Source organism: Carcharodon carcharias, chromosome 2 (assembly GCF_017639515.1).
Source record: "Carcharodon carcharias isolate sCarCar2 chromosome 2, sCarCar2.pri, whole genome shotgun sequence".
Classification (NCBI taxonomy): Eukaryota; Metazoa; Chordata; class Chondrichthyes; order Lamniformes; family Lamnidae; genus Carcharodon; species Carcharodon carcharias.
Window position 1 is genome coordinate 152,556,881 of NC_054468.1, and position 22,996 is coordinate 152,579,876.

A 22,996-nucleotide genomic window follows, 5' to 3' on the forward strand; every position below is an offset into this window, starting at 1 on the left:
GCACCTGGAATACTGTGTACAGTTTTGGTCTCCTTAGTTAAGAAATGGCACAATTGCATTAGAAGCAATTCAGAGAAGGTTCACTCAACTAACTCCCAGGATGAAGCAGATATCTTATGAGCAAAGTGTGAACAGGTTGGGCCCATACCCATTGAGGTCCAGGAGAATGCGAGATGATCGGATTGAAACATACAAGATCCTGAGGGGAATTGACAGAGTGGATGCTGAGAGGATGTCATCCTTTGTGGGGGCACCTGGAATTATGAGAATCAGAGATAAGGAGAAATGTTTTCTCTCAGAGTGTCATTAGTTTGTGGAATTATCCTCCCCAGAGAGCTGTGGAAGCTTGATAATTGAATACGTTTAAGATTGGGTTAGGCAGAATTTTGATTGATAAGGGAGCCAAGGGTTCCGGGGGCCAACAGGAAAGAAACGTTAAGGCCAGAATCAGAAGAGCCATGATTTTATTGAATGGCAGAGCAGGCTTGTGGGATTGAATAGCATACTCCTGCTCCTATTTCATGTTTGTGTATTCCTTTTCAACCATGGAGTACTTCTGTTGACGAGGATTAAATTTTCAAAGAAATGATGCCATGGAGGCACTATGTTAGCATCATCAGCACCCACATCACCAGCACCTTGACAGGGTGGATGTGGAAAATTTTCTTTTTATGGGGGGAGGGGGGGGGAAGAGAAGGGGGGGGGAGTGAAGAGTAGAGAATATGGGGGGTGTGGAGCAGAGTGGGGGGGAGAAGGGGAGAAAGGGGGGGCGAGGAGGGGCCGAGGAGAGGGGGTCGGAGGGGGGGGCGAGGAGAGGGGGTCGGAGGGGGGGGGGGCGAGGAGAGGGGGTCGGAGGGGGGGGGGGGCGAGGAGAGGGGGTCGGAGGGGGGGGGGGGGGGGCGAGGAGAGGGGGTCGGGGGGGGGGGGGCCGAGGGAGAGGGGGTCGGGGGGGGGGGCCGAGGAGAGGGGGTCGGGGGGGGGGGGGGGGGGGGGGGGGGGGGGTCGGGGGGGGGCGAGGGGGGGGGGTCGGGGGGGGGGGCGGGGGAGGGGGGTGGGGGGGGGGGGTGGGGGGGGCGAGGAGGGGGGGGGGGGGGGAGGAGAGGGGGGGGGGGGGGGGGGGGGGGGAGGAGAGGGGGTCGGGGGGGGGAGGGGGAGGGGGTCGGGGGGGGGGGGGCGAGGAGAGGGGGTCGGGGGGGGGGGGGGGGTGCGAGGAGGGGGGGTCGGGGGGGGGGGGGGGGGGCGAGGAGGGGTGGTCGGGGCCGGGGAGGGGGGTGGGGGGGGGGGGCGGAGGGAGGGGGTCGGGGGGGGGGGGGGGGGGGGGGAGGGGGGGGGGGGGGGGGGGGGGGGGGGGGGGGGGGCGGGTGGGGGGGGGGGGGGGGCGAGGAGAGGGGGTCGGGGGGGCGAGGAGAGGGGGTCGGGGGGGGGGGCGAGGAGAGGGGGTCGGGGGGGGGCCGAGGAGAGGGGGGTCGGGGGGGGGCCGAGGAGAGGGGGTCGGGGGGGGGGGGGGGGGGGGGGCCGAGGAGAGGGGGTCGGGGGGGGGGGGGGCCGAGGAGAGGGGGTCGGGGGGGGGGAGGGGGCCGAGGAGAGGGGGTCGGGGGGGGGGAGGGGGCCGAGGAGAGGGGGTCGGGGGGGGGGGGCCGAGGAGAGGGGGTCGGGGGGGGGGGCCGAGGAGAGGGGGTCGGGGGGGGGGGCCGAGGAGAGGGGGTCGGGGGGGGGGCCGAGGAGAGGGGGTCAGGGGGGTCGAGGAGAGAGGAGGGGGGCGAGGAGATAGGAGGGGGGCGAGGAGAGAGGGGGGTTCGAGGAGAGAGGTTGGGGGCGAGGAGGGGGGGGACGTTAAGCGTTGCGCAGTGGGGCAAATGAGTCGAGCCTGATTAAGCTTGTCTGGCATCTGAAGGGGTGTTTCAGGAGCGAAGGCGGTGCAAAGGTTTTCGCCCGAAATGAGTATGATTTCAAACTCACCTCCGGAGATAACTGAATCTGTTCAACATAGTCGGGCTTGTGCGAGCACCTGCCAGCCGTTCAAGGACACAGACATGAAACCCAAACAGATCTTGTTCGAACACCACTCAACGCCGTTGACCTTTCAACTCAGACTCTACCATTTCATTCGCTCTTCTTTCAGTTAAGTATTTAACTAAATACACACATTAACAGTTGGATTATTTTTGTCAAGATACACAGTTTTATTCATGAATTAAATGTCGGTTTTAAAAAATCTCTGCAATGAATATCGCGGTTCCACCCCTATTAGATTCAGTTTTTCTTTCACTTTAGTACAACCTATATTTCCGCAACCCGATGCGGAAGGGATTATTTTGGTGACGCGGTTCTCTGTGCTCCTCCGCCCGCAGTCCCGCTATTGAATTTTGAAGTGCGCGTTTCTTTCCCATGATGCGTCGTGCGTGTGCGTTCACTCATTCCCTGACACACATGGCGGTCGTGACAACGGATTGCGTTAGATTTACTTGAATTCTGCCCCGAATCAGTCAGCATTTTAAACTTTGTTCTGAGTGGTGAAGGTGGATTTTTCTAGTCGATCGGGGGCAGTCGTGGAGGAGGTTGGGTGAGTGAGGCCGTCAGGCGGGTGCGGTTGTACGTGAGCGTGCGTCGTGTGGATTCGGCGCTGCTAGGCCGGAGACTAGGGACGCCATTTTGTGTAGGATTTTCTACCCTCAAACAACGGGTTGAGTTAGAAAAGGGGGTACACTTCTGAAGAGCTGTGGTGACTCAGCGCCCCCCCCCCCCCCCCCCCCCCCCCCCAACCGGGGCCTTGCAGCCAGGCTCACGGTTTGTGTTTCTGAACATAACGATTTGCCTTACCTCTGGGCTTTACAAGAGTGGGCGCTGCGCGCGTTTTCTTCTACTATATGTTCTTGTTTTAAATAGTACTGAGCATATCTTTCGTCTTGTGCCTTTTTCTAAAGCTGGGCCTGAACTAGATAACGCATGCCGTCCCTATTTAAATAGGTCGAGCGACTCGATGGGTTCGTTTGGAGGGCGGCAGGCTACTATCGGGCCTGGTTGCTTGTTTTACATTTACGGAAATTGAATCGTTTAGGATGGGACCTAATCGTGGTTGTATGCAAGAATGGAGGGGGTTAAGCCTTGTATCACGACCGATAAGAAGCCCTTTCCATAGTGTTACGTGTAAACCGTTCTGTCTTGAATTGATAAGATTTTTCCAAACAGGCAATGTTTAACCGAACCGTTTGGTGATTGAGTAGACGTGTTTTATTAAGATTTGGAGCTCCTAGTGGCAGTATAGGCAGAACAAATTAATCCTTTGAGTTGCAGTGTTATTTTGTTTAGTTTTTTCTTAATGTGGATAACATTTACTCGATTGTCATCTTTATTGTAGTATGTATATAGAACTGTTTGGATACATGTTGCATTGCTGTTGTTTGGGAAGTAAATTTTACATCAAAAGTTGAAATATTGAAGTAGGATGAAAAGCGTTTACCACTTCAGTATATATATTACACTGCAATGTGCATTTTGTTTTTATTCTTGGATTCCCTTTTGCATGCATCATATACCTAGTATAACCCCAATCTGAGAAAGCAAATTACAAAACGAAATGGGTACAATGTCACTTAAGAGAAATATTTGAGAAAATGCAGGGAGGGATCACAAGATAGTTGTAACACCCAATTGCACTCCAGGCTGAAATCAAGGAATTTGCTGGCAAAATGTTGAGGTAACATATGTTCTAAAAGAAGAGCCGTTTGTGGTGAAGATGATATACACCTTGTATTGAGTCACTACAAACTATTGGCTGATTTGTGCTTTTCTCTGGTGAATTTCACACAACAAAGAGCCTCACTGTCAATCTCCCCAGGACTTCCAAGAAGTTGCTGGATTTGCGCAGTAAATATAAAACTCTGCAGGAAGTTGGGGCTGGTATTTCATGATGGCATTTATGTCCTTGCAATGCCATTAAAACCTGACAGACTTAGAAAGGGTACATTTGAAACTGGAGTATGCTATCCCTCGAGATTTATAAATGCTCTTTTTATCTTTCTCTTTCTCAATCAAATCTTCCTCTACAGTATTCCACTTTCCATATCTAATTTGACTCTAATTCACCCTGCATCCGTCTCCATTGTTTGCTGTTTCTTGCTCTCTTTAAATTTCATTGGGAACAACAGTCTACCTCCTTAACCATTGTTCACCCAACTTGCTTCCAAAAATTTGCATTGCAAGATGAGAACTAAACGATTGGTTTGGGGGGGGTAACATCCATCTCATAACTCCAGAATATTCTGAATTCAAGCTGCCCAGAGACTGAAAATCAAGTTTGAATACCTTAGTATTTCTGAATACTGATATATGTCATTATCAGCTGCTTTGCCGGGGTGGTCGTGAAGGCATGATCTAAGTTTTTTTGAAGAAAAATTCATTATCAACAAAAACATCCTTCATTACATATTTGCAGTTCGTGGTTTTTGCCCTTGTTTTGTAAAGAAGCCCAAACATGGTAAAAAGCGACGTGCTTTATAGCACAATTTCTTCTGGGAGAGAATGTTTTCACTATCTCTCCAGAAGTCCTATTGTACTAAATTCAAATTGGGATACTTGGATCTTGACATTTTACGATATAGCCTGTAGTCAAGTTACCTCCTTTACAGTTTGCACCTTGTAATCAGTAGGAATTCCCCCGGTAATAAATAAGCCACCAGAGCCGGATTATATTTAACAGTTTATATAAAATGGAAGATTTAGCTGCTTAAACTTTTATATTTTTTTTATTGCAGTGTTCTAGACACTTGCAGTCTTATTCATGTTTTGGTATTACTTTTCAAAATATAGTCAGCACTATTTATGTCAGGCATGTTGGTGTCAACCCTGATTTGCCCACTATACATGATGAATGCTGTAGCTGGGAAATTTACAAGTACTTCTGTTCACGTCTACTCACCTCCTTCCAAAGTCCATGCAAAAGCGCCAGGGCCAGTGTCCTTGAGTACCTGACTCCTGAGACCCTGACTAGTGGGTAACATGAACAGAAACAATTTGTGCCTCATCCTCTGCAATGATTAAATTGACCGCAGGGCCCCCAGATGTTCTGGAGGTAGCGCTGATGCCGTTACTGCTTGTGCCTTTTTAAATATGTTTCAGTTTTCGAGTCATTTTCCAGCCTTAAATAATGTAATTTTGAAAAGGTCACCAACAAGCAGAATAGTCTTAATGGCAATTGCACTTATAGGGGTTTTTTGGGGGGGGAGGGGGAGGCGAGAGGTGTGCAGAGCTGATTCAGAGAATTATTCTGCTTTAATTGTCTAAAATTATAGGTAAATTTTATGCAGCACCTTTGTAATTACCTATGGCAAAGGGCTAGAGCTGTTTGTCCAGGATAAGTACAGGTGGTGTAAATGGCAGGCACTGATCAAAAATAACTAAGTAGTTTTTCCAAAATCTATAGTGGAGCTGGAAATGTTGGTGCCTCTCGGTTTGCCTCTGAACCTGCTAAATACCTGTTTAACAGCAATTGAACACTGTTTTAAAGGGTGATGTAGAGCAAAGCAATAGATTATTTATTTGTTGCTGCCCTTATAAACAGTGACTTGTCATGTTTGAGGTTTTTTTCTATGTAAGAGGAAATGCAATAAATTCTAAATTAGATATACTGTGCATAAAGTTGCTGAGCTGCTGGTGCAGTTATCCAAGTGAGAATGTTTTGGCATGTCAATAACAGAGACCTGATCAAAAAAGGCCACGACTGAGTACAAAATATTCCTGAATGTGTGGTGTTCAGGAAAGACTTGGAAGGCAAGATGGGAGGTGAGGCAGCAGTGTTGATTTAAGGAGAATGTTACATTAAAGGTGGCATGATGGCGTAGTGGTTAGTGCTGCTGCCTCACAGCTCCAGGGACCCGGGTTCAGTGCTGACATAGTGTGTCTGTGTGGAGTTTGCACGTTCTCCCCCTGTCTGCGTGGGTTTCTGCCGGATGCTCAGGGTTTCCTCCCACCATCCAAAGATGCGCTTGTTAGATGGATTGGCGATAGTAAATTGCCCCCCATTGTGTGTGTGCGCCCTGTGATGGACTGATGTACTCAGTCTAGTGCCCATTGCCTGTCTGGATACGTTTGGACTCCCTAAATTGGATGAAGCGGTCCTGGAAAAGTGAGTGAAGTGATTGCAGTGCTGGAGAGAGAGGAAGTGTGGTCTAGGACAGAATATATTTGGTTGTCGCTGAATGAAACAATAGAGGTGCCATTACAGTACTAGGTGTACTCTATAGGCCACAAACTAGTGGGAAAGATAGAGGAACAAACTTGCAAGTTAATTACAGAATGATGCAAAAACTATAGGGTAGTGATAACAAGGGACTTTAATTATCTTAACTTAGGATGGGATAGTAATAGAGGTAATGGTTGGAGATGAGTTTTTGAAGTGTGTTTTGGTGAATTTTCTTGTTCAGTGTGTTTACTGCCCAAGGAGGAAGGATGGTTTTGGGGATTGAGGTAGGCCAATTGGATCAAGTGTCAGAGAGGAGAACATTTAGGCACCTATGCCTAAGGATACCTATGGAAAAGGACAAGGGCGATCAAGAATAAAAAAATAATTAATTGGAGTAGGGGCAATTTCAATGGGATGAGAATAGATCTGGCCCAGGTAAATTGAAATCAAAGATTGGCAGACAAAACCATAATCGATCAATGGGTTGCTTTTTTTAATTCATCCATGAGGTATGGACTGCGCTGGCTGGGCCAGCATTTATTGCCCATCCCAAGTTGCCTTTGAGAAGGTGGTGGTGAGCTGCTGCCTTGAACTTTTGCAGTCTAATTGGTACAGGTACACCCACAGTGCTGTTGGGGAGGGAGTTCCAGGCTTTTGCCACAGTGAAGTCCCCCACCCAGAGTACATTCTGCGCCCATGCTGGGTGGTGTTCAACATGGAGGAGCACTGATTCATCAGCTGAGGGAGGGTGGTACGTGGTCATCAGCAGGAGGTTTCCTTGCCCATGTTTGACTTGATGTCATGAAACTTCATGGGATCTGGAGTCAATGTTGAAGACTCCCAAAGCAATTCCCTCCCGACTGTATACTGTGCCTCCACCTCCGCTGGGTCTGGCCTGCCCGTAGGTGGATGGTGGTGTCTGGGACATTATAAGATATGATTCCATAAGGATGACTCTCAGGTCTGTGCCATGGCTTTCCTAATTTTGGCGCTAGCCCCCGGATATTAGCAAAGAGCATGTTTGCAGGCTCGACAGGGCTGAGACTGCCGTTGTCGTTTCCAGTGCCTAGATTGATGGCAGGTGGTCGGTCCACTTTCATTCCTTTTTATGTGACTTTGTAGTGATCTGAGTGGCTTGCTCTCTTAAATAACTTGACTGGCTTGACTCTTAAATGCCATTTCAGAGGGCATTTAAGAGTCAACTGCATTGCTGTGGGTTATTAGTGAGCCAGATGGTTTTTTTGTTTTACAACAATGAACAATGGTTTCAGTTATCATTAGACTTTTAATTCCAGATTTTTATTGAATTCTAATTCCGCTATCTGCCACGGTGGGATTCCAACCCGGGTCCCCCTGCATCTCTGGGTTACTAGTCCAGCGACAATACCACTCCATCATCACCACCTGCCTTGAGAGGAGATTTTTCGGCTACTGCTGAGGGACAAGGGGACAAGGTAGGGCAGACAAAACCAGAGCTTCCTGGATAACAAAAGGAATAGAGAAAGATGAAGCAGATAAAGGACCTGTGTGACAGACGTGAACTTGATAATACCATTGAGAACTGAGCTGAATAGAGGAATTTCAGAGGGAAAATGCAAAGTGAGAAAAGACTGGCAACTAACATAAAAGGGAATGCAGAAGCTTTCCACAGGCATGTAAATAGTAAAAGGTCACCAACAAGCAGAATAGTCTTAATGGCAATTGCACTTATAGGGGTTTGGGGGGGGGGGGCGGTGCAGAGCTGATTCAGAGAATTATTCTGCTTTAATTGTCTAAAATTATAGGTAAATTTTATGCAGCACCTTTGTAATTACCTATGGCAAAGGGCTAGAGTTGTTTGTCCAGGATAAGTGCAGGTGGTGTAAATGGCAGGCACTGATCAAAAATAACAAAGTAGTTTTTCCAAAATCTTGTAGTGAGGCTGATTCAGATGCAAAGAATATTTACTCATGGAGGGCATGGCTGAGGTACTAAATCTTTGCATCTGTCTTTTACGAAGGAAGAAAATGTTTCCAAAGTCATAATGAAGGAGGATGTAGTTGTTACATCGGATGGGCTAAAAACTGAAGACCAGGTATTAGAAGGCTGGCCCTACTTAAAAGTCGATTATTCAGGGTAGAAATTGCAGAGGCACTGTCTGTAATCATCAATCTTGCTTAGATACAGGAGTGGTGCCAGAGGATTGGAGAATTGAAAATTATCTCACTTTTGTTAAGCAGGAAAAGCCCAGTAAATACAGGCCAGTTCATTTAACTTTGTTGGTGGGAAAAGTTTTAGAAACAATAATCCAGGATAAAATAAACAGGGACTTGGACAAATGTAGATTAAGGAAGGCAACACAGACATGTTCTGGGTGAATCGCGTTTAACTAACTTCATGAGGTAACAGATGGCTGATGAGGGTAATGCGGTTGATATGGTGTACATGGACTTGCAAAAAGCATTTAAGTGCCACGTAACTTGTCAGAAATTTTAAAGACTATAGAACAAAAGGGGTATTGGTAGCATGGATACTAAGTTAGTGAGTGACAGGAAACAGAATATTGGTAAGCTCTTGTTTTTCAGACGGGAAAAAGGTGTATAGTGGAGTTCTTTGGGGTCAGTGTTAAGACCTATGCTCCTCTTGATATATTTTAATGATCTGTAATTGCTGTACAGGGCACAATTTAAAAATTTGCAGATGACACAACACTTGGAATCATTGTGAACTGTGAGGAAAACAGGGGAAGACCTCAAGAGGACATAGGCTTGTGGAATGACCGGACCCGTGGCAAATGAAATTTAACACAGCAAAGAGTGAAGGGATGCATTTACGAAGAACGATGAGAGGCAACATAAAATAAAGAATATAATTTTAAAGGAGATGCAAAAGCATCAGGACCAGGCAGTGTATTTGCACAGATGACTGAAGGTGACGGCACAGGTTGAGAAAGCTTTATAAATAGAATAGTGTACAAAAGCAAGGAGATTATGGTGAACCTTCATTAAAAAATTGGTTCAGCCTCAACTGGAGTATTGTGTCCAATTGTTGACACCACACCTCAAAAAGGACTTCAGATTAGGGTGCAGAAAAGATTTACAAGACCGCATCCAGGGATGAGGAACTTCAGTTACCTTGATTGGCTGGAGAAGCTGGGGCTTCTTACAGAAGTGAAGGTTTAGAGAAGATTTGATAGAGCTGAGAGGTCTGGACAGAGTAGCCAGGGGAAACTGTTGCATTGGTGGAAGGTTTTGAGTTAATGGCACAAGAACCTAAGGTGACATTAGAAATGAGACAGGCTTTAGAGTGCAATGTCTGAAATTGTGGTGGACATGGATTTAATAGTGATTTTCAAAGGGTATTGGGAAATTATCTGAAGAGGAAAAAGTTTGCAGGACTAGAAGGATAAGGCAGGGGAATGTCACTTAGCTGACTTGCTCTTGTGGAGAGTTGACATGGCTAGGAAGACCAAATGGTCACAGTACAGCTGGAGGCCATTCTTTATTCTATAGGCAATGCAAATAATAAACTCCTGGCAATAAGATGTATTCTAATTCATAAAATTGAGTGTATGAGAGGAAACTTGTAGCTGTATTTGGACACCATTTTATGAAGCCAGATATAACTGCTTTGGTTGATTGTTTTGCATACTTTTGAGTGTTGGGGAGCAAGTGCTAGGGGTGTTTGTCTAAATAGACCCTGGGAATGTTACCCAAAAGTATTACTTAAGTGCGTCAGTGGGGATTTTTTTGGTAGCAATTTTGATTGTATTTCTGTTAAACTACAGATGGTCTCAAAATTGTCATATTGCTTATATTGTCGTCGTGTCAAAAATATGTCAAGTAAGACAGTGGCATTGCAACGTTCACCTCTGGATTTTTAAAAGACCCAGGTGAAGCATTGTTAGTAGCCTAATGATTAAAGTTGGAGCATATGTAATTGAGACAAAGAGCAAAATGGATAGCAAGCTGCCTAAAAAGACAGTAAAGGTAGCAACTCAGACTTGCAAAAGGTGGCAAGTGCTGTTCCATAGGGATTGATGCTGGAACCACTATTCACCATTCTTATTAACAATTTGTTCTTGAAGCAGGGGTACAATTTCAAAATTTGCTGACAGCACCAAATTGGGAGGTATGAACAGTAGGATGACAGACTATGACAAATTACAAGAAAACATTAATAAACTTGCAGAATCGGCATTAGCAAATGGGCAAATTAATTTCAGTATAGATAAGTATGAGTGGGGGGTACATTTTGGTAGGAAGAATAGGTGGCCACGTAAAAGCTTATTTTTAGAAGGAGTACATGGGGTAGAGGAAGAAAGGGGTCTGGGGTACAGATGTTCAATTTAAATCGGGTTAATAAGGCTATAAAAAGCAAACAAAACACTGGGGTTCATTTCTATTCAAGTTTTATTCAGGAGGTTGATTAGTAAGATAAAAGTGCATGGGATAGGAGGCAATATACTGGCATGGATTAAGGATTGGCTAACAGGCAGAAAACAGAGTAAGAATAAACCGGTCATTCTATGTTGGCAGGCTGTGACTAGTGGGATACCGCATGGATCTGTACTTGGGCGCCAGCTGTTCACAATATGTATCAATGACTTGGATGTGGGGACCAAATGTAATACTTCTAAGTTTGTGGATGGTACAAAGCTTGGTGAGAATGTGTATTGTGAGGAAGATGTAAAGAGGCTACAAGAGGATTTGGACAAACTTAGTGAGTGGGCAAGAACGTGGCAGATGGAATATAATGTGGAAAAATGTGAGGTTATCCACTTGGGTAGAAGGAACAGAAGTACAGAGTATTTCCTAAATGTTAAGAGATTAGAAAGTGTAGAAATATAAAGGGGCCTGGGTGTCCTTGCCCATAAGTCACTGAAAGCTAACATGCAGGTGCAGCAGGCAATTAGGAAGGCTAATGGAATGTTAGCTTTTATTGCAAGAGGATTTGAGCACAGGAGTAGTGAAGTCTTGCTTCAATTGTATAGAAGCTTGGTTAGACCGCACCTGGAGTACTCTGTGCATTTTTAGTCCCTTACCTCAGGAAGGATGTTATTGCCATGGAGAGAGTGCAACAAAGGTTCACCAAGACTGTTGCTGGGATGGCGGGACTGTCTTATGAAGAGTGATTAGAGAATACAGGCCCAGTTTCCCCAGAGTTTCGAAGAATGAGAGATGATCTCATTGAAAACTACAAAATACTTAAAAGGATTAGACAGGGTACATGCAGGGAAGATGTCTCCCCTGGTTGGGGAGTTTAGAGCCAGGGGACACAGTTTCAAAATGAAGGGGAAGGCACTTAGGACCAAGATGAGAAGTTTCTTTACTCAGAGGTTTGTGAATCTTTGGAATCCTCTACCCCAGAGGGCTGTGGAAGCTCAGTCATTGAGTATGTTTAAGGTAGAGATTGATAGATTTCTGATAGTGTGGGTCAAAGGCATTGAAGTGTTCGATCAGCCATGATCGTATTGAATGGCGGAGCAGGCTCGACGGGCTGAATGGCCTTCTGTTCCTAAAGAAGTGAGACCCAACAAAGTTAAACTTGAATAGAACCTTGCTTAGACCACTGCAGTTCTGGTTTCCATATTATCACAAGGATACAGAGACTCAGGAAAGTGTTAATAAGATTTAAAAGGATGATACCAGAACGCAGGAGATGTTACTATTAGGAATGACAGTATAGGCTGGAGTTCTTTTTTCCTAGAAAAAGGAAGACCGAAGGGTGGAGTGACAGTTGTATAAGATTATAAAAGGGTTAATAGGGTAGACTTGAAAGAAAATGTATCCACTTGTTTGGGGAGTGCAAGATGGGTTGCCGTAAATCTAAGATGCCAGTACACCCACAAGGAAATTGAAAATCAATTTCTTTACACAGTGAGTGATTAGAATGTAGAACTCGCTACTGCGGGATGTAGTTGAGGCCAACAGCATTTAAGGGAAAGCTAGATAAACACATGTAGGAGAAAGGAATAGAAGGTTATGGTGATAGGGTAGCTGAAAGGAGGCTTGATGGTTTACTGAAGAATGTGTGATTGCATAACCAACATTAAATTCTTGTGCACTTTTTGGTGGAAACCATGAAGTGGTCATTTGCAAGTTGCATTTATTGCAATTTTACCAATTTATAGAAAGAAATTGCTGTAGTAAATGTGGTTTATGCTTAAATGCGAACTTTAATTAGGTAACCAATTTAATTATAGAACGGTTAAAAGTTGTACATGTGCAAGGTTGTGAGCTATAGGAAGTTTCACGGTTTGAGCTAATTTTAATCAATTTAAGTAGTAGAAATTGACATCAGCTATCGTTTCATTGTTTTTGAGGCAGTTCATGTGTTCTCTGTCATTAGGGTTTCAGTGAGACATGGTAGATGGTTTTATTTCCACATACATATACTAAGGGAACTTTCTTGTTTTGCCCACTTGGTGTGATGAGCATACTGCAGTTGTAGATTTTAGAATGAAAACACTGGCATGCATTCTGATATTAACACACCTGTTATAGTGAGAGGAATGTCAGGTGATATATTAAGAGTTCAAGCTTCTATTTTCCGTAGCATTGGTATTCTTATATCAACCCTGGTGATGGTAATATGTAATGATTGTAAGAATGTTGTAAAAGGGAATCCCAAAGTCTTCTATAGGCAAAGAGGATTAACACATGGAGGCAGAAAGGCACAGCTGAGGTGCTGAATGAATATTTTGCATCCATCCCTTTGAAGGAAGATGCTTCCCAGCCCATAGTAAAAGATGAGGTAATTCAGAAACTAGATAGGTTTAAAATTATAAAGGTGGGGTATTGGATAGGTATCTGAACTTAAAATTTGTTGAGACACCAGAACCAGTTCAGTCCAAGGATAATGAGAGAAGTGAGAGTGGAAATTGCAGAGGCAGTGGCCACAATTTTTCAGTCTTCCTTAGATTTGGATGGTGCCAGAGGACTGGAGAATTGCAAACGTTACATCCTTGTTTATAAAAGGTTGTAAAGATAAGCCCAGCAACCACAGGCCAGTCAGTTTAATTTCAGTGATGGGGAAACTTCCAGAAACAATAATTTGGGTCAAAATGAAGTCACATGGACAAATGTGGGTTAATTGAGGGAAGGCAGCATGGATTTCTTAAGGGAAAATGATATTTAATTAACTCGCTGGAGTTTTTTTTTGAAGTAAAACAGAGGGTTGATGAGGGAAACGCTATTGATATGGTGTACATGGACTTCCAAAAGGCATTTGATACAGTGCTGCTCAACAGATTTATGGGCAACATTGTAAAGCTCATAGAATAAAAGGGATAGTAGCAGCATGGATATGGCTGAGCAACAAGAAAAGAATAGCGGTTTCTAAATGTTTGTAGTGGAGTTCCCCAGCTGGGAAGCGTTGTTTTTCCTGACAATATATTAATGACCTAGACCTTGGTGTACAGGGCATAATTTCAAAGTTTGCAGATGATACAAAACTTGCAAGTGTTGTGAACTGTAAGAAGGGTAGTGGCATGTTAAATGGATGTAGACAAGTTGATGGAATGGTTAGGCAGGTAGCAGATGAAACTCAATGCAAAGAAGAGTGAGGTGATTCATTTTGGTAGGAAGAACATGAGAGACAATGTAAAATAAAGGTTGTGACTCTAAAGGGAGTGGAGGAGCAGAGGGACCTGGGTGCATAAATCACTGAAGGTGGCAGGACAGGTTAGGGAGCAATTAATAAAGCATATAGTATCCTGGGCTTTATTAATAGGATCATAGAGTGCAAGAGCAAGGAGATTGTGTTGAATTTGTATAAGTCATGAGTTCAACCTCCGCTAGAGTATTGTGACCAGTTCTGGGTGCCGCACTTTAGAAAGGATGTTACGGCATTAGAGAGGATGTGGAAAAGATTCATGATGGTTCCAGGATTGAGGTACTTCGGTTAAGAAGATAGATTGGAGAATTTAGGACTGTTTTCCTTAAGAGAAAAGATGGCTGAGAGGAGATTTGATAGAGGTATTCAAAATCATGAGGGGCCTGGACATAGTAGGTGGGGAGAAACTGCTCCGATTCGAGAATGAGGGGGCACAGATGTCAGGTAATTAGTAAAGGAAGCAAAAGCCACAAGAGGAAAAACTAATTACTGCAGTGAATGGTTAGGGTTTGGAATGCACTGCCTGAGAGTCTGGTGGAGGCAGGTTCAGTTGAAGCATCCAAAAGGTAATTAGACTGTTATCTGAAAAGAAAGAATGTGCAGGGTTACGGGAGAAGCCTGGGGAATGGTACAAAGTGAGTTGCTCGTTTAGAGAACTGGTGCAGACATAATAGGCCAAATGGCCTCCTGTGCCGTAACAATTCTGTGATACGGTGACTAACAGTATAGATTATAATCTTAATTTACGAACTTTCTTTCAGATATCAGAATGACTAATGAAGAACCTCTCCCAAAGAAGGTAAGTGCAAAATGTAACTACAAGCAATGATTAGCTTATGATTACTTATGATCGTAATTTATAATTAGCAATAACTAACGACCTGTCTTTTTCCACAATAGGTTCGCTTAAGTGAATCGGATTTCAAAAATCTGTCCCGAGATGAGCTGTGTTCCAGGTAGTGCTTTGGTAAAATAAAATTTGAAACTGGAAGTAACTGTTTAATGTGCTAAAGAAATTTTTGTTGTCTTTATAGCATAGGATTAGTTGAAAGTTTTATGGAATTCCGGGATTTTTCCAATGGCTTTTCTTAGATATAATCAGCATTCGGGGGCCTTGACCAATTTTTCTCCAATCCGGGTGTCTGAGACTATTTTAGCTTGAGCCTCTTCTATCCACGTATGTTCCTATTTGAAGACTTTGAATGAAAGAGAGCTGTGAAGCAGCAGGAAAACTGGCGCTGTCTCATGGGGTTAGATATGATACGCCTGATAGCCAGAGTAGCAGTTGGATTTCTTTCCTTGACTTGTATTTGTAGTTAGCAGTAGGTACTGATTAATGTTTAGCTTTCGCATATATGGAGGTGGGGTGCTAAATTATCTGTCTTCCCTTTAACCATTGTGCCAGTATTTTATCTTTGCTACCTAAAACGGACCAGTCCCAGTTTTCTAGTTTTAAATGTTGCACAATGCACATCAAACAGAAAACCCAGTTGATGATGGTGCTTGCTTCTAAGTTCAAAAAATCGCAGGTCAAGAATGTTCACGTAAAATACTTCGAAAAAAATGTTTCCAGCAGTACACCATACACCATAAAACTTTGTGTTGCTGCTCAAGAGCGTGCCTTCATGCAATCCCTAAAGGTTGGATTTATGCTCATTCAGAATTAGGTTTAAAAATCAGCAGGAAGAACTTTATCTCTAGGGATGTTTTTATCAACAACATGAATAATGTGAAAATACAGTCCAAGATTCCAAACACCCAAAATTCTATCCAACGCAACTGACTTATTATTCAGTCTATGTCTCTAACATTTAGTCATTATAAAATTGGGCGTAATTTCTCCCTGTTGAAAATGCATGTCAGAAGACTTGTCGCAACTTTAGTGCTTTCGTACTTTAGTGCTCTCATCTTCTGTTGGTCAAGTTAACACTAATGCCAAGTTTTTTGGGATCATGAATAACTTGGAATAGCTTGTTAGCTTCCTATATTCTCAACCGTCGTACTAATTCAGCTCGTCTCCCAAACATCTTATTCTGCTTTAATCTTAACAATTCGGTTGCCTCTTGCTGAATCTCATCCAACAAACCAGGCTCATGTTTAATTTATAATAAATCAAGAACCAGAATTAGATGAGCACAGATATCTTGAACAGTTGTTGAGCTGGAGGAGATTACTGAGATGGGAAGTGACGAGAGCATGGAGATATTTGAAAATAAGGATGAAAACTACAATATCGATACTTTGTTTGACCAGGAGCCAGTGTATGCAGGTGTTTTGGGTGAATAGGACTTGATATGAGGAAGGACATGGGCAGGAAAGTGTTCAATAACCTCATGTTTACAGTAGGTAAACGTGAAAGTCAGGCCAGTAGTGCATTAGAATAGTCAAGTCTAGAGATAACAAAAACATGAAGAATGCTTTCAGCAACAGATGAGCAAGGACTGAGTCAAGCAATATTGTGGAGATGGGGAGGAGTCTTAGTGATGGGGCAGGTATGTGGTCAGGAGCTGCTTTTGAGGTCAAACCAAGATTGCGAATGGTCTGGTTCAGCATCAGAGAGCTACCAAGAGAGAGATGAATTATGCTTAATCAAGTTAGTCAAGCATGCCTATACAAATTCATGCTGGCTTTGATTTGTTAACCCATATTTTTCCATGTATCAGATTATTGTCTCATTATTGTGTTACCACCATAAGGCCTGTAGTCCTTGTGTCTATCCTCCTTTTTCTTTTCAAACGACGTGTAACATTTGCAGTCTTTCAGTCCTCTGGCACCACTCCCATATCCAAAGAGGTTTGGAAGCATGTGGCACAAGTTCCACCCTTACTTCCTTAATCAGCATAGACCAGATTGCTTTTTTCTTACTTTGATTGTTATTAGACTTTTAAGCACTTGGTAAATCAATTTTATCTGCTCCGATTTTTCTATCACCTTTATATTGACATGGACAGCATCCTTCCTAATGAAGACCAGTGCCGAGTACTCATTTAGTAACTCAGCCATGCCCTCTGTCACCGTAAGAAGATTGCATTTTGGTCCCTCATCAGCTTCACTCTTCCTTTGACTACCCTTTTTCTACTTAAATATTTCTAACCTGTTAATCAGTGTCTCTTGCCCCATTTTATTTCCTTTTCAGTTCTCTGCTTTTCGTATTTAGCTTAGTTCTCTACTGTATTTGCTGTATTCTATTGCATCTAGCTGGACATTTATCATAAGCCTCTTTTTTCTGTCATATTTTAATCTCAAATTTCTTCAGTCATCCAGAGAGTTCCAGTTTGGATTCCCTTTCACCCCTTGTCTCCTAATCTCTTCTCTGAAGGCTTCCCATTCTCATTTGCTGTGCTGTCTGCCAATTTTTATTTCTATCTAGCTGTGCTAAATCACTTTTCAGCTTACTGAAATAAGTCCTCTTCCAGTTAAGTATTTTCACATTTGAAGTTCCCTTTCAACCTAATGATCTGGTGATCACTATTGCCTAAATGCTCCCCAACTGACATGCCCCACTTTCATCCCCAGAACTAGATCCAGCGCTGTTTCCTTCCTAATTAGTTTGGATATGTGCTGATGAGAAATACCTATAATGCACATTTCGGGAATACCTTGTTGCCCTTGGCACTGTTACTTTCCCAGCTTACACGAGAAGAGTTTGTATTTGATTCATACTACCTCAATAAATATTTGATCAATAAAACTTCCTGTTTTTCCACCCTCTCCTATCTTTCCTGCATATATTGTAACATGAATATTAAGTGCCCAATTCTGGGCTCATTTAAGCCCCTCCTTTATATCTTCTTTAGCATAATCCCATGGAACATTTTGTGCTTGCAATTCACCAGCCTTATTTACACACACACTCCAAACTGTACTGCCTTGCATTTTCGCAGTAAGTCTGATCCCTCTTATTCCTGAACCAAATTGTAATGCTCTTTCTTCTCTACTGTTCCAGCCTGGTGTCCACAAAGCTGGGTGGGAGGGTGAGCTGTGAGGAGGATGCAGAGATGTTTCAGTGTGATTTGGATAAGCTGAGTGAGTGGGCAAATGCATGGCAGATGCAGTATAATGTGGATAAATGTGAGGTTATCCATTTCGGTAGCAAAAACAGGAAGGCAGATTATTATCTGAATGGCTATAAATTGAGAGGGGGGAATGTGCAACGAGAGTTGGGTGTCCTTGTCCACTAGTTGCTGAAGGTAAGCGTGTAGGTGCAGCAGGCAGTAAAGAAGGCAAATGGTATATTGGCCTTCATAGCCAGAGGATTCGAGTACAGGAACAGGGATGTCTTGCTGCAATTGAACAGGGCCTTGGTGAGAACACACCTGGAATATTGTGTGCAGTTTTGGTCTCCTTATCTGAGGAAGGATGTACTTGCTATAGAGGGAGTGCAGTGAAGGTTTACCCGACTGATTCCTGGGATGGCGGGACTAACATATGAGGATTGAGTCGATTAGGGTTATATTTGCTGGAGTTCAGAAGAATGAGGGGGGATCTCATAGAAACCTATAAAATTCTAACAGGACTAGACAGGGTGGATGCAGGAAGATGTTCCCAATGGTGGGGGAGTCCAGAACCATGGGTCACAGTCTGAGGATATGGGGTAGACCATTTAGGACTGAGATGAGGGGAAATTTCTTCACCCGGAGAGTGGTGAGCCTGTGGAATTTGCTACCACAGAAAGTAGTTGAGACCAAAGCATTGTATGTTTTCAAGAAGGAGTTAGATATAGCTCTTGGGGTGAAAGGGATCAAAGGATATGGGGAGAAAGCAGGAGCAGGCTATTGAGTTGGATGATCAGCCATGATCATAATGAATGGTTGAGCAGGCTTGAAGGGCTGAATGGCCTACTCCTAGTTTCTATGTTTCTAACCCATAGCACTAGAGAACCTCCCCGCGAGGACATTGGTCCTAACCCTGCTGAGCTGTAAACCCATCCATCTTATAAAGGACTCTGTTGCATCAAAACTGTCCCCCAAAGGCCCAGAAATACGAAGCTCTCACACCCACAGCATCTTTACAGCCACATGTTAACCTGACTCCTCTTGTTGTTCTTGTAATGCTTAGAATGTGAGAGCAATTAGAATGCTGGGGGACATGATGGTGTAGTGGTAAGGATGCTGGACTAGCGATCCAGAGGCCCAGGCTGGTTTAAATCCCACCATAGCAGCTAATTCACTGGATAAATCTAGAATTAAAAGCTAGTCTCAATAATGGTGACCGTGAAACTATTGTTGATTGTCCCATCTAGTTCACTCATGTCCTTTAGGGAAGGAAATCTACCTTCCTTAACTGGTTTGGCCTACATGTGACTCCAGACTCTCAGCAATGTCATTGATTGTCCTCTGAAATAGTCTAGCAAACCACTCAGTTATATCAAACTACAATAGAAAAGTCAATAAGGAACAAAACTGGTCGGGCCACTTAGCAACGACCTAAGCACCGAGATGACAATGGCACACCCAGTCCTGTCAACCCTGCAAAATCCTCCTTATTTAGGCCAGGGGGCTTGTAACAAAACTGGGAGAGCTGTCCCACAGACCAGTCGAACAACAGCCTGGTAAAGTTAGACTCGCAATCATACCACATCCCAGATATCATTCCTGGGTATGTCCTCTCGTACCAGTGGGACAGATCAGCAGAGATGGCGGCACTGTGGTGTACATTTGGTGGGGAGTTGTCTTGGGAGTCATCAAGATTGACTCCAGACCCCACGATGTTTCATGCCATCAGGTTAAGCATAGGTTAGGAAACCATCTGCTGATTACCATCTACCCCCTCCCCTGCCAGCTGGTAAATCAGTACTCCTCCATGCTAGACACCACTTGGAAGAAGCACTCAGGGTAGCACAAGGGCACAGAATGTACTCTGGATGAGGGACTTCAATGTCCATCACCAAGGGTGGCTTGGAGGCAGCACCATTAACCAAGTTGACTGACTTCGAAAGGACATAGCTGCTCGACTGGGTCTGCGGCAGATGGTGAGGGAATCAACAAGAGGAAGAAACCTACTTGACCTCCTCCTCACCAATCTCCCTGTCACGTCCTTGACCATATTGGTTGGAATGATCACCGCACAGCCTTTGTGGAAAGATTGAGGACACCACCCCAGATCTTTGCCAGAGGTCACAAGGTAGGTCTACCGCCCCCATCAGCCTGGTCTCAAACATCGGAGGCAACAGATGCAAACTAATGCGGCAAGAAAATTAACATTGAAGGCCTCAATGATCCCACCAAGGTAGTCCTTTTCAATTAACGCTTCACTTGCCAATCTCTCACCTCTAGCCACCAAGAGCCATAGTGTGCCAATAGTGCCTGGTTGACCCTAAAGTCCACAATGACAAGCACCTGTGAAGATATACTTCCTCCCTCTACCGAGAAACATTGAGACTGGTTTGAGAAAAATGACAAAGAAATATAAAAAATGTTTAAGTGCCAATCTTTGGCAAGCTGAAAGCTTCACCGCATCTCAAGAGAAAAGCAGCAATCCTACAGGCGTCTGAAGGCAATGGTACAGCATAAAACCCATGTAAAGAACAAATGATGGACAGAGTACAGGAGATCCAACAACTTGGGGACAGTAATGACAATGGTTTTTTCAGTGCTGCCATGGCAATCTGTGGCCCAAACACTTGAGGGCCCACCCTGCTGATAGCCAAGCATGAAGGGGAGATCAACAAGGACAGGAAAGCAGTCAGCATTCGCTGGAGACAATATTTTGAAATACTCTTCAACCATGACCACCTTCAACTTGAACATCCCCAACACCCTCAACAAGTTACGTACTTGTTTGACTGGCATAGACTCGATGGGCTGAAGGGCCTTTTTCTGTGCTGTTGACCTCTATGACTCCATGTTGTGCGGCACTATAACTATGCTAAATGGGATAGATTTCAAACAGATTTAGTAACTCGAAACTGGGCACCCATGAGGCGCTTTGAACCATCAGCAGCAGAATTGTATTCGAACACAATCTGTAACCTCGTGGACTAGCAAGTTCCCCGTTCTACCATTACCACCAAGAGGGTGGTTCAACCCTGGTTCAATTAAGGGTGCAGGAAAGCATGTCAGGAACTCCAGTAGGCATACCTAGAAGTTAGGTGTCAAATTAGGTGAGCCCACAACCAATGGATCAGATCTAAGCTCTGCTATCCTGCCACATCCAGTCCTGAATGGCAGTGGACAGTTAAACAGCTATCGGGAGGAGAAGGAGGCTTCACAAATATTCCATCCTCCATTGATGGGGAAGCAGAGTACATCAGTGTAAAAGACAAGGCTGAAGCCTTTGCAACCATCTTCAGTCACTGCCAAGTCCTCCTGAGGTCCCCAGCGTCACAGATGTCAGTCTTCAGCCAATTTGACTCACTCTGAGTGATATCAAGAAATGACTGAAAGCACCAGAAGCTGCAATGGTAATAAAGGCATGCGGTCCAGATTAGCTGCGTTCCTGTACAGTGATAACACTGGCATCTACACAGCAATATGGAAAGTTGCATGGGCATACCCTGCCCACCCACAAAAAGCAGGACAAATTCAACCTGCCCATTAACATCCTATCAGTCTACTGTCTCGATTGTCAGCAAAGTGATGGAAGCGGTCATCGACAGCGCCATCGATCAGCACTTAGTAATAATCAGCTCAGTTTGGGTTCTGCCAGGGCTACTCGGCTCCCAAACTCGTTACAACCTTGGTCCAAACATGAATGAAAGAATTGAACTCCAGAGATGATGTGAGAGTGACTGTCTTTAATATCAAGGCCACATTTGACAGATTGCGGCATCAAAGAGCCCTCGCAAAACTGGAGTCAGTAGGAATTGAGGGGGAAGGAGGGAAGCTCTCCACTGTTTGGAGTCGCACCTGGCACGAAGGAACATGGTTATTGTTGTTGGAAGATAATCACCTCAGTCCCAGACATCACTGCAGGAGTTCCTTGGGGTAGTGCTCTAGGCCCCACCATCTTTAGTTGACTCATCAATTACCTTCTCTCCATCATAAGATCAGAAGTGGGGATGTGCAATTGTCAGCAAGCTAATCTCAGCTGCATTCCTGACTACTCAGATACTGAAGCAGTTTGTGTGGTCAACATTCAGGCCTGGGCTGATAAGTGGCAAGTAATGTTCACGCCACAAGTGCCAGGCAGTAGCATTTTCTGATGAGAGAGACTTCAACCATGTCCCATTAATGTTCAATGACATTGCTGAGCCCCCATATCAACATTCTGAGAGTTATCATTGACCAGAAACTGAACTGGACCAGCCATATAAATACTGTGGCTCTAAGAGCAATATGGGTTGGGAATTCAAAGTCTGCCCATCATCCACCACCTGCAAGTTGCCATTGATGCCGCACATCATCCTGACTTGCAACTTTATTGCCATTCCTTTACTGCTTGTCAAAATCCTGGAACTCCCTAACCAATAGCGCTCTGGATGTTTCTACGCAACATGAACTGCAGCAATTCAAGAAGTTGGCTCACTGCGACCTCAGAGCAATTAGGGAAGGGCAGTAAATGCTGGCCCAGCCAGTGATGCCCCAACCCGGTAAAGAATTTGAAAATTTGCCACTTTTGAGGTCTTCTCAATTTCTTCACCAGCTCTTGGACCTCTTGTCGGGCAGTCATTTATAACCCAGAAGGAGTCTGTCCAGGCCATCAAATCCATGTTGGCTCTCTGCAGAGCAATTCAGATAGTCCCCTCCCCTTCTTGATGCCTGTAGCACTACTGCAGGCCTTGCAAATTTCTGTGGAAAACTCTGCCTCCTTCCCCCACCAGTCTCATAGGTCACTACGAGTTGCTTTGTTTTTTTTAAAAAAAAATTCTCCCTCGCACTCCCTCTATATCTCTTGCCCAAAATCTTAATTCTACGTCCTCCAATCCTTATAACATTAGCTAATAGGAACTACTTGCCCTTGTCTACCTTATCAAAATCTGTCAAAATCTTTTGCACTTCTATCAGATCTCCCCTCCATATCTTTTATTCCAGGAGAGCAACCCCAACTTTTCTAACCTAACCTTCAAATGAATCCCTCATCCCTGGAACCATTCTGGTAAATCTCTCTGCACTTTCTCCTTATGTACTTTATAAAGTGTGGCCAGAACTGGGCATACTACTCCATTTGGGGCCTAACCAGATCTTTATAAAGGCTCAGTATAACTTTCCTGCTTTAGGTTTCAATTTATGAAGCCCAAGATCCCATATGCTTTATGAACCACTCTCTCAATGTGTCTTG

At 44.3% G+C, this 22,996-nt stretch overlaps 2 protein-coding genes across 8 annotated transcripts in view; one reads left to right on the top strand and one right to left on the bottom strand.

The window, feature by feature from the left end:
• Positions 1–2,126, bottom strand: part of sod2 (superoxide dismutase 2, mitochondrial) — a 37,878-nt gene extending 35,752 nt beyond the window's left edge. Inside the window, exons 1-2 of one of the 3 annotated variants that reach the window (XM_041175213.1) lie at positions 1,960–2,082; positions 149–254 (exon numbers count right to left, since the gene is read on the bottom strand). Coding sequence is in view for 1 of the 3 variants with exons in the window: in XM_041175195.1 (XP_041031129.1) it covers positions 1,960–1,988 (29 nt within the window). In the remaining 2 variants the exon portion in view is untranslated. Of the gene's footprint in view, positions 1–148; positions 255–1,959 lie in introns of all 3 variants that reach the window. The other 2 variants (XM_041175195.1, XM_041175204.1) reach the window with 2 other exon arrangements.
• Positions 2,127–2,348: 222 nt separating this feature from the next.
• Positions 2,349–22,996, top strand: part of LOC121269954 (WT1 associated protein) — a 64,962-nt gene continuing 44,314 nt past the window's right edge. For 2 of the 5 annotated variants that reach the window (XM_041175130.1, XM_041175152.1), the window contains exons 1-3: positions 2,349–2,563; positions 14,539–14,576; positions 14,678–14,733. In XM_041175130.1, coding sequence (XP_041031064.1) covers positions 14,547–14,576; positions 14,678–14,733 — 86 coding nt within the window. In that variant the 5' untranslated portion in view covers positions 2,349–2,563; positions 14,539–14,546. Of the gene's footprint in view, positions 2,564–2,767; positions 2,788–7,549; positions 7,636–14,538; positions 14,577–14,677; positions 14,745–22,996 lie in introns of those variants that run through there. The other 3 variants (XM_041175137.1, XM_041175146.1, XM_041175163.1) reach the window with 3 other exon arrangements.